At 37.6% G+C, this 11,893-nt stretch overlaps 1 protein-coding gene across 6 annotated transcripts in view; it reads left to right on the forward strand.

Annotated features, from left to right (window-relative positions):
• The window catches only part of ASCC3 (activating signal cointegrator 1 complex subunit 3), a 243,464-nt gene that overhangs the window by 99,758 nt on the left and 131,813 nt on the right, over positions 1–11,893 (forward strand). For all 6 annotated transcript variants that reach the window (XM_006777223.2, XM_015572736.1, XM_015572735.1 and 3 more), the window contains one exon: positions 7,684–7,818. In XM_006777223.2, coding sequence (XP_006777286.1) covers positions 7,684–7,818 — 135 coding nt within the window. The remainder of the gene's footprint in view (positions 1–7,683; positions 7,819–11,893) is intronic.

Raw genomic sequence — 11,893 nt, forward strand, 5'->3', positions numbered from 1 at the left:
TCCACTGAAGCTCTGTGTCTAAGGGTAGATATATGCCCTGCTGGTTTCTGATTGGTTATTTCAAAGAATTCTGCCTTAGTAACATCTTTGGGATTGGCTACTTCAAACACCTTACTGTCTCGTGATTGGTTATCTGCAAGCTGCCTGCCCTAGCAACATCCATACTTTTTAAAGATCAAAGATCAATGGTGGGACCTGATTGTCAGGTCCTAGGTGAACTCACTGCCTTTTCCCACTCAACTGGCTTCAGCTCTAGGTCACTTTGTTTTTATGGCTGGGTTCAGCTCTAGGTCATTTTGCTTCTGCAGCTGGGTTCAGCTCTTTATTCTACTTCCCTTCCCATGGTTTTATCCCTAACTATCTAGCCCACTTCAGTCTTCTCGGTAACTACCATCTCCCTCATGTAGGTATAAGGGTTACTATTGTTTTTTAAATGAAGCTTTATGAACTTGTATGTAATTTTCTATTAGTTCAATGGCTACAAAACTATATTTTAGCAACTTTTAAAGTTGCATTTATCTGATAACGCAGATATGGTAATGTGACCATGGCAATAAAAACTATTTTGTGGACCTAACCGGTTTGGCTCAGTGGATAGAGTGTCGGCCTGTGGACTGAAGGGTCCCAGGTTCGATTCCGGTCAAGGGCATGTACCTTAGTTGCGGGCACATCCCCAGTAGGGGGTGTGCAGGAGGCAGCTGATCAATGTTTCTCATCGATGTTTCTAACTCTCTATCCCTCTCCCTTCCTCTCTGTAAAAAAATCAATAAAATATATTTAAAAAAATAATAGAAATGCTCTAAACAAACAAAAAAAGAAAAAAAACCTATTTTGTGCCTACATGCTATTTTGGTATATAAATATATCTGAAATACATCTGTAGTGACAACTCTTCATTCAAACTATAAAATACAAAAAAAAATAATTTGAATATTTTCTTAATTCTTCCAAAGATAGTACTTAATAAACAATTCTAGAACCACAGAAGATGTGTGAAAAGGGTGAAGGGATTAAGTAAATAAATAAATAAATACAAAAGGACCCCAAAATCATCATGAAAAAAACAACTCTTGTAGACAGATAACATTATGGTGATTACCAGAAGGATAGGGAGGGGATCAGAGGCAGGTAGGAGAAGTTATACGGTGGGGTGCCGGAGTCCAACCGCAGCAGGTCCAGCGGTCCCCAAATGTGTGGGCGGAGTCGACGAAGAAGGAATGACACAGACAGTGTGCAATTGATCAGTAGCCTTGCCAGGATCTCTACCCAAGTTCTGGTCCAGATCTCCAGCCAAGTTCTGGTTAGGATCTCCAGCCAGGTTCTGTGTCCATGTTCTCCTGCGAGGTTCTCCAGGTTCTGTCCAGGTTCTCTAGCCAGGTTCTGTAGCCATGTTCCCTTGCTAGGTTCTCCAGCCAGGTTCTGTCCAGGTTCTCCAGCCAGGTTCAGTCACCAGGTTCTAGTCAGGTTCTCTTGCCATGTCCTATCCAGGTTCTGTAGCCAGGTTCTGTCTCTAGGATCTTCAGCCAGGTTCTCTTGCTAGGTTCTGTCTCTAGGTTCTGTTGCCAGTTTCTGTCCAGGATCTTTTGCCATGTTCCGTCCCTAGGTTCTGTGTCTAGGTTCTGTGTCTAGGTTCTGTATCTAGGTTCTGTATCCAGTTTCTCCAACCAAGTTCTGTCTAGATCTCCAGCCAATTCCTGTAGCTGGGTTCTGTCCAGGATCTTTTGCCATGTTCTGTCTCTAGGTTCTGTCTCTAGGTGCTGTGTCTAGGTTCTGTGTCTAGGTTCTGTGTCTAGGTTCTGTCTAGGTTCTGTGTCTCTTCTAGGTTCTGTGTGTAGGTTCTTCAGCCAGGTTCTCTAGGTTCTGTCTCTAGGTTCTGTTTATAGGTTCGGTGTCCTATTGTCTTGTTACTTCTGTATTTATACCAGTTGATTCCAATCCTATCAATCTCTATTCCAAAGGTTAGGGCGTTTCTTATCTCCATTCCAGGGAGTAAAGATTATGCAGCTTAAGCATGATTGTTCGTAGTTAAAGTGATTAATTACCCGCCTGGCACTTAGTTAAGGGGTTTTATTCCCTCCCTAACTTCGGGAAAATCCCTACCTGGGGAAACAACCTTTCTCAGAGAGGTGACCTTGATTAAAACACATAGTGCCAAGAAGGTGAGCAAACATATTACGAACAGTATGCCATATATGCCAGGTCCCTTGAAACAGCAAGGATGGACCAGCTCCCGGCAGGGGGGGATATGTAGATGATATATTATAAAATCGTACACCTGAGACTTATACAATTTTATTAACTAGTATCACCCCAATAATTTCAATAAAAAGTAAAATAAAATAAAGGCATAGAGAAGTTCCCCCTCAGACTCCTTACCCTCAAGCCTCATTCATTAACACTTGAAAGAGCCAATATATTGTGAAACATCACTGCTCCTATCATGTCATTCTATCTTTTCAGGTATTTCCATTTTTAGTCTTCTTACTTAGTGGAAATTTCTAGGAAAGGCTTCGATTCAAGATTTCCCCTTTAATCTTTGTCCTCCTCCCTCCTGTTTTCCAATAATCTTAGGCTTAAATATTCCTATTAGTTTTTTGATTCCTAGACACACACATTTTCATAAATGAGGAATAAGTAGTTATATAGGTATCATTTTATAACATTTACTGATATAACTATTGAGTCTTTTAGGCCAAATTAAATTTATTAATGTTTATACCCTTATAATGGTGCTAATACTTACCAGCTCTGACAGAGATTCTCAGAGTTCCTGTACAAAGCACATTAGAACTAGGTAGAAATGCAGATTCTTGGCTTGTCTGTGACCTACTTAATCAGAAAAGTAGGTAAGGGATGGAGCAGCTTTTGGTGATTTTGAAGCATTACAAAATTTGAGAGCTATTGCTTTATTAAATGTAGTGGCTTCACTTACATTATATCCTTTAATCCTTATAGTAATCCTGTGACACTAGTAACTATCTCTGGACTAGGGGAAATAAAATCTAAGAGATTAAATAATTTGTTCTAAGTAATAGTGCTATCTATATATATAAAAGCCTAATAGGCAAAGTGTCCCCTGGGGAATTTGACCGACCAGGAGTTCGATCGATCACTATGATGTGCACTGAATACCAGGGAGTGGCATGGAACGAAGGAAGGCCCCGGCCGGTAGCTGACAGCCCCTAGAGACCCTACCTGTGCATGAATTTCATGCACTGAGCCTCTAGTTTAATAATATTTCAAAGTAGTAGTTTTGGTCTTTGTCAAATAAGTTGTTCTTCTTTTCTTTGCATATACAGAAACAATATCAGTTACTTAAGCATTATAGTTTTTTAAATGATTATTTGAGCTTTTATTTTTGCATTAATTTTAATCATCTCATGTGAAGAATCCTTTTTTTTGGCAAGTCAGATAACAGAAACAGAATTTATATCCACATACTTTCTTTCCTAGTCCAAGACTGATTTTATTATATGTATTTAGACTGAATGGCTTTTTACACTAAAAATAAGTGTATAAAATTTTAAATGCGTTAACCTAACAAACTTCAAGTAAAAATATAAACAGTTTTATAACACAATTAAAATTTACCAACAGCATTGACTTAAATCTTCTGTTCTAATCTTATTTTAATAACACATGTCCATTTAATTGCTATTTGGTCATCAACAGTGTTTTTAAGAATAATTTGGAGTTATTTCTACCAAATGAAACAACGCTGTCCTTTCTGTTAGTTATAATTTTCATATGAGTCTATTTAAATTAATTAACCAAATTAACAAACCATAAAATCCAATATGTTTGTAGAGACCCAAAATCTTGTAATGGCTTCTGTTGGAGCCTGTAGACAGAAAATCCTAATAAGAAAAAGAGTTTATTTTACTGAACAAGACATGATGGATTCTTTAATAAAAAGAAATTGCTACTTTAAGTTGTAACTAATATTTCTCTTGGCTGCAGTAGAAAATAATTTGCAAAATGATAAGTTGACAAGTCAGATTGAAGTAATTAATGAAGATTTAGGGTCATATTTTATTTTCCCTTATGTTCTTCATATCTGTTATTTCAACAGGATTTACCTAATGTGGCATTTGAATAATGGAGGGTAGAAATCTGGTTACATTGTAAAACCCTGGGCCATCTGGGAAATGATTTTAGGATTATTTATATAAAAATACATTAATATTCATACATATGTCATCATATGTATAAGTAAATTAAGATAGATTATAAGATAATTTAAAAATTTATCTTTATAATGGTGTTTTTATTTATGCTTGCTTTCAGACTTCTTTTAACTTAGGAGAAGAAAATTAAGTTGATGGTTATTATTAACTAATTTCACAGAGTAGTCGTCTCAGTAGTTAATATCTAGTCCCCACCTACCCCTAGATATTCTTACTCAGTTGGTTTTAGGGAGGACCCAGAAATCTGTTTTAACAGATACCAGCAGTGATTCTGATGAAGTGTTCCTTGGGCCACAGAATAAGAATCATTGAAAGAGAATGAAGTTCTTTAAGCTAATGGGCTAAGATATTTATCAAGGACAAATACTCTAAACAATGCAGTAGCCTCCTCCAACCATCCCACACCCTGCTTCTATAACCCGATCGGCTGATTACTAGTGATTCTTTCTCACATAACAATAGTGTTAAAATTTGGAGCCTTGGGACATATTTATCATTGTATGGCTGGTGGTTAGCACATTGCTTGGCACCCAATAAATACTGTGTAAATATCTTAGAATAGATGAATGAAGGAAACCCACCAGCTCTATGTTTAGCATTCCTCTGTTAGCCACACCCCATCCATCTTTTGCGTCAGCAGCCTAAATTATGTGTAGTTTTATATTCCTCCTTAAATTATACATGTCTTCCATAGATGGGACCATGTCTTGTCCATTTCCATATCTCTCCTTTTAAGAGTATTTTTCACATACAGCAGTAAATGTTTATTAAGTAAAAAATATATATCTTTTATCATTCAATCCATCTCATACTAGATTCTCATCTCCATGAGGGCAGGTACCTTGCTTCTATTTTTTCACAGCAGTTTTCTCAGGACTTGGTAGTGATTGCATGCTCAGAAATATTGAACGAATAAATAAATTAATAAAATAATAAGGAACTTTGAGATTTTTAAAAAATTTAATGTTGAGGGTTAATGAGTTTGTGTGTGATAAAATTTATTTTTAGATAAGAGAAAAAGAAATCAGCCTCAGCTTTTAAAAATGAATTCATAGTTTAAATAGTCCTACCTTTTGCAGTAGACAGGATGATAGAACTTGACAGATTCTGAACGGGGTAAATTTCAACAGGGCATTATGGTTAACATAATTTTCTAACTTAGTATTAAATAGCTTTTGTCAGTAATTATGAAAATATCATAGTGATATTAAATGATGCTGTCTTGATATCTTATGAGATAAAAATGTTTTCCCAGAAAGTTGAGAGTCTATCAAGTATGTCCTATCAACACTTTGGGAATTTTTCATTGAAGAGCTTCTGGCCTTCTCCAGATTGTCAGCTCTCCTATACTTTTAATACACCCTGAAAGAATATTAGCTATTTAAGCATGGCTGGGTTCTTGAATAATTGTTGTTTGAGATTTTATGTTACTGTTAATTTTATTCAGCATCTCATATGTGGAACATGTTCTTTGACATGTATTTATATATAAAAGCCTAAGCGACCATCCAACCATTTGACTGGTAGCTATGATGCACACTGACCACCAAGGGGCAGACACTCAACACAGGAGCTGCTGAGCTGTGGTCACTTGGCAACTGCAATTCTTGGGTGACGCCTCCAGAAACAGAGAGGAGGGAGCCCGATTCCAGGGCGTGTCACCTGAGAAATGCCCTCATGCAATCCGGGACCCCTTGGGGAATGTCAGAGAGCTGGTTTCAGTCTGATTTCCGCAGGCCAGGCCAAGGGAACCTACTGGTGCACGAATCTGTGCCCTGAGCATCTAGTATAAACATAAGATTACTGTGGGTTAATTACATAGCATTTGCTCTACATCTGTGTCACTCTGTCTCATTTCTGGTCAAATTCCAGACCTCGTTCACTTTTTAACTTTTCTTCTCTTTTACTGAAACAATTGGTTGCATATCCTCTGAAATGTGCAGCATGCAAATAACACCAAAGTTCTAGCTTCTAGGAAACATAATTAACAGAAGAATATGGGGAGACATTGGGAAGAAGAAGCAAGAGTTAGGAACTTCACATTGCTGAGGCATAAAGGGAATGCCAGAGTAACTCCAGAGAGATGTAAAGGTGTCAGTCTCATTGGAAGCTGTGGCTAGAACTGGTCTTTATGTCATCTAAAGTGCACCCGCTCTAATTATCCTTAGATTGTATGTTTCAGATGGATCAAGTTATCTAAAATGCTTTTAGTTACATCATATAAAATTGAAAAAGATCACTTCCCCATATGAAAGAATATTATTTCATCATAGAAATAATATCTCTTGGGGAAAGCTGGAATTGAGCTGAATGTAGGGGGAAGTGAAGGCCAAAGAAGAAACAGCACAGAGGAGAGAAGGCAGTTCCTGATAGGCAGGAGAAACAGATGCTAATTACACTCTTATCTATTCTCCTCAATTGCATTTATATTTTGCCTGGTCATTGTCCCTGAAAGTACTATTATCCACTTATCTTTGACAAAGCATTTAGACATGTGACTTTTCCCTAATTCAGATTTCCACAGTCACTTTGTGAATAACTCCACAGGAAGTTCTACCACAATAAAAAATTGCAAATATCTCTCTAGCAGCATTGTCATCTCCAGCAGTCCCCAAACTGTATTTTAAATGATTGTTCTTAGACGTGTTTTTGTCCAAGGAAGAGTGTTCTTAACTGTTTTCAACTTCTTTAAACATATTTATGATACTGGAAATGTTATCAACTGTGGAGAGGTAAGGCTCTCATATGTTTTTATACTCTGTCTCCATAATGGATGATTGTGCTAATGAATGATCTCTTCAAAAGAGAATATGTAAAAATTAAATTCCACATCCTATATAATAAAAGCCTAGTATGCTAAGTGTCCAGTCGTCCGGTTGGCCGTTCAACCAATCAAAGCGTAATATGCTAATGATATGCTAAGGCCCCTCAACTGCTCACTAGGATGTGCACTGACCACCAGGGGCAGATGCTCTAACCAGTAGGTTAGCTTACTGCTGGGGTCTGGCCGAATGGGACTGAGTGAGGGGCCAAAGATGCCCTGGAGCCCTCCCACAGCCCCACCCATGCTGGCCAACCTCCCTGGTCCCGATTGTGCACCAATGGGGTCCTTCGACCTGGCCTGCTCCCTCTTGCAAACCGGGACCCCTCCAGGGATGTCGGAGAGCTGGTTTTGGCCTGATCCCACAGGCCAGGCCGAGGAACCCCACTGTACACGAATTCGTGCACCGGGCCTCTAGTTTTATATAATCCATTAATTTTATTTTAATGTCTGCCAATTTATAGACCAATAATAAAGAAAGGCATGTTATGGAAATTATTTAACTCACCTTTATGCTATACATACTTTGTTCTAAAATAAGATGTTGGAGAGTTCATAAACTGGGGTTTTATTTTGAAAAATTAATAATTGGTTATATACGGTGATTTCCAAACTAGTATTAAGCCATCTTTTAATGTATATGAACATTAGATAAACTGCTTTCTTTTATTTTAGGTGATGGTGTTTGTGCATGCTCGAAATGCCACTGTAAGAACAGCTATGTCTCTAATAGAAAAAGCAAAAAACAATGGCCAGATGTCCTGCTTTTTACCTACACAAGGCCCTGAATATGGACATGCAGAAAAACAGGTAAGGAACAGATGACAGTAAGATACAGGAGCTAAAGCACACAATGTGACAGATAGACCAGGTATTTTATTCATGAAAGATCGTCTCCAATTTTCAAGAAGTTAATTTTACAGATTTATCATGTTATAATCTTAAATTTTTTCTTGACTTAATGATTTTTCAAAGGATCCCAGTGCATGATGTGTTCAATCACCACTTCTTTCTAAGTGTTTAGTCCTGCTCTTTAAAGTATATTGCAAACATAGAAGACAGTTAATTTTTATAGAATATGTTAATATCTAATATCATTACCATTGTTCTTTGAAAGAATTAATTCATCATTTTTTTTCATTTCTTGGGTTAGTATGACAGACATACCTACATAAAAGCTCTTTTTAAGAAGATAAAAGTTTGAGACCAAAAAGTTTAAGAACAACCGCATTGCTACTCAATAAGCACAAAAGACCTAAAAAGTGAAGGTCCCCATTAAAAATGAAGAAATGAAGAGCCTTAAGCCTCACTTCAGTCTGGCCAAATTATAATCTATATTTGAACTCAATTGCAGGTGATTTTATGCACATTTACAATTTGAGAAGTACTGTAGCCTAAGATTTATTGAGAGTTTTTTTAAATTACTACAGGCCTGGTGCACAAAATTCATGCACGAGAGTGGGGAGGTGACAGGTCCCTCAGCCTGGCCTGTACCATCTCTCAAGCTGGGATCGCTGGCTCCTAACGGCTCGCCTGCCTGCCTGATCGCCCCTAGCCACTTGCCTGCCTGCCTCATCGCCCCTAACCACTCTGCCTGCCTGCCTGATTGCCCCTAACCACTCACCTGCCTGCCTGATTGCCCCCAACCACTCTGCCTGCCTGCCTGATCACCGCTAACCGCCTCTGCCTGCCTGCCTGCCTGATTGCCCTACATGCCTGTCTGATGGCTCCTAACCGCCTCTGCCTCAGCCCCTGCCACGGTGGCATCGTTTGGAAGGACGTCCGGAATGATGTCTGGAAGCTCATTCGGTTGTCTGGTCTAGTTAGCACATTATGCTTTTATTATTATAGATGTCAAATAATGGTTTAGATCAACAGTGGGCAAAGTACAGTCCAAGGTCCAAAGGCAGTCATCTGTTTCTGTAATTCAAGTTCTATTAGAAAACTGCCAGACCCTTTTCTTTTGTCTATGGCTGCTTTTTTCACAAGGGAAGAATTTAATATTTGCTTTGAGGTCTGTGTGGCCCACAAGGCCTAAAATATCACCTGACCCTTAGCAGAAAAAGTTGGCCCTGATTTATAGCTATGAAAATAAATTTTCAAATAAAATACTCTGAATATAAAATGACTAGAGGCCCAACACATGAAATTCGTGCAAGAGTAGGCCTTCCTTCCCCCAGCTGCTGGCACTGGCTTTCCTCTGGCCACTGGGAACCAGGCTTCCCTCCGGCTGCTGACAGGCACGCGGGACCCGGGCTTCCCTTGCAGCCCCAGCTTCGTACAGAAGGTCATTCGGAAGGATGTCTGGTCTAATTAGCATATTATGCTTTTATTATTATAGATAGTAACTTCAAAATGTTTAATATGCATAAGATGTAACTAATATTTTCTGAACAGTTGCTAGCTACCAGAAATCTATGCTTTCACATCTATGCTTTCACATTAATCAGTAAAATCTATTTAATTGTTATGACTGCACTGTAAATTTTACTACTTTTATTGATATTTTAAATTCTGAATATGATCATTTGATGCCAGTTTTTGTGACTCAGATTTCGTTTCAATTTAAAACTACAAAATGTACTTCATTTCTTCATTTTTTCACATTATAAAATTTTCTTTTATATAACACTTTTTGTACAGCTTTGTATTCTTCCAGTGCCTTATTGATTATGAATTTATGAGAGTCTTTGAAAAGTCAGGTTGGCATTCCTAAGTTTTATTTCCTTTCTTTAGAAATACAAAGCAAGTTTATTGTGTTAAAAGCCAAGCGTAGAGAGCCACCTTGTGGATGTCTGGTTATTTTATAGCTCTCAGTTCTGAGAGCTATTGCTATTCTAAATAATGCAGGTTTATTATTTAATTGTTATAATAATAATGATGTCTAATATTTATCATGTTCACTAGTGCCAAGGATCACTTTTATTACTTTATATAACTCATTCAATTCTCACAATCTATGATGTAGGTTTGTATTATTGTCCCTTAATATGGCATATGTGTAAGTAATTCAAATTTATCATGAAATATTTTAAAGCATATAGAAATAATTTATAGAGACTTTTTCAAATAATTATCTCATCAAACATGGATGCAGAGATCACTATGAAAAAACCTGAATGGAAAGTTTTAATACAGTTGGGTAGATTTGAAAATCTGTAGTTAATTTTATTGTATCTTTTTTAGTATTTTATTGTACTTCATCTTCATCCCGATTCAACAGTTATTATTGGATTTTTTAAAATGAGAATGAATTCCACAAACATCTATATTAATAAAAGGGTAATATGCTAATTAGACTGAGTAGACTGGATGTCTTCCGGACGTCCTTTCGGACAAAGCCATGATGGTGGGGGCTGAGGCAGAGGCAGTTAGGGATGATCAGGCAGGCAGGCAGAGTGGATAGGGGTGATCAGGCCAGCAGGGGAGATTGGTTAGGGGTGATCAGGCCTGCAGGGGAGAGCAGTTAGGAGTGATCAGGCAGGCAGGCAGGTGAGCAGTTAGGAGCCAGCGATCCTGGATTGCGAGATGGATGTCTAACTGCCGGTTTAGGCCTGATTCCATAGGGATCGGGCCTAAAACAGCAGTCAGACATCCCCTAAGGATTCCTGGATTAGAGAGGGTGCAGGTCATGCTGAGGGGCCCTTCCTCCTCCCCCGTGCACGAATTTTGTGCACCAGGCCTCTAGTTTGTTAATAAATGCAGGAACATTGTTCTATTTCACTGATAGTAGGTACCAAATTTTTTTTTACCTTTGTACTTCTGAGACAAACATTATAAGATATGTTCCCACTTAAATTTTCTCATGATCAGCACCACTGTTTTTTCTTTTAAGATTCTTGTCCCCATTTTACAGATAAGAAAACAAACTGGGAGAGGGAATAATTTTCCTGGACTCCCATGTAGTGAGCAGTGCAGCCATGATTTAAGTGTATCTGTCTCCAGAGTCTACCTTTTTCATTACATGTGTCTTATTTGGTCAAATGCAGACAGGTAAAATTCAGTCTGAGTTTTTCCAAAGCCTTGAAGGCTTTGAGTATTTATTTTTTATTTTTTTATAAACTGGAAGGACATTTCTTCAGTCCAACCATCTTCCCCATTTCTCCTAAAGAGAGATTTAAAAATGTTGGCCCTTCCACAGTATGTATGTATATATATATTTTTTTAATTTTTTTTTAAGATAAGGTAATTTTTCTGAATGTTTTATCAAAGCTTCAGAATTTCAGATTATTCTTCTAGTTCTGGTTGTATATGTCTTCCTATTTCTTGAAGTGCCCTTTGAACTTGAATGGTATTAACATTCTAGCAATCCTAAGGAAGCTATTACCATAAAGGCAAGACATATTTCTTCCCACATTTTTAAAATTGGGAAATTAAATACTCAAAATATTAAAATAAAATTAGAAGGCAAATTTGATGTTGTCATACATAGAAATTTAGCCTTATTGGTCCTGTTAATGGAAATATAACTAAATCCCTACTGCATCACAGTGATACTTTACCCCTAAGTGTTTAATATAACCACCTCAATTCCAGACTTACCAAATATTGTTTTTCAAAGCATTTCTTCACAGTTTTATTTAACACACTATAGCTTTATTTGTATAAATAAGAAATGAAAACTACATTAAGGAAATGGAAATGTTCCTTTCCTTATCTCTCTCTCCCCCCTCCCGCACCTTCTCTCTCTTTCATCGTGTGTGTGTGTGTGTGTGTGTGTGTGTGTAAAGGCTATTTCTGTGCTTGAATCACAGCTCAAGTGAGTCTTTCCTTCCCAATAAGTTAAAATTATAATTCAGGACTCCTCATATCAATCCCATATTTAATATCACCACCAGCTGAAAAACCTACCATATTTTCAAATTGTCCACTAAAACAAGAAAAT

Source organism: Myotis davidii, unplaced genomic scaffold (assembly GCF_000327345.1).
Source record: "Myotis davidii unplaced genomic scaffold, ASM32734v1 scaffold68, whole genome shotgun sequence".
NCBI classification, from domain to species: domain Eukaryota; kingdom Metazoa; phylum Chordata; class Mammalia; order Chiroptera; family Vespertilionidae; genus Myotis; species Myotis davidii.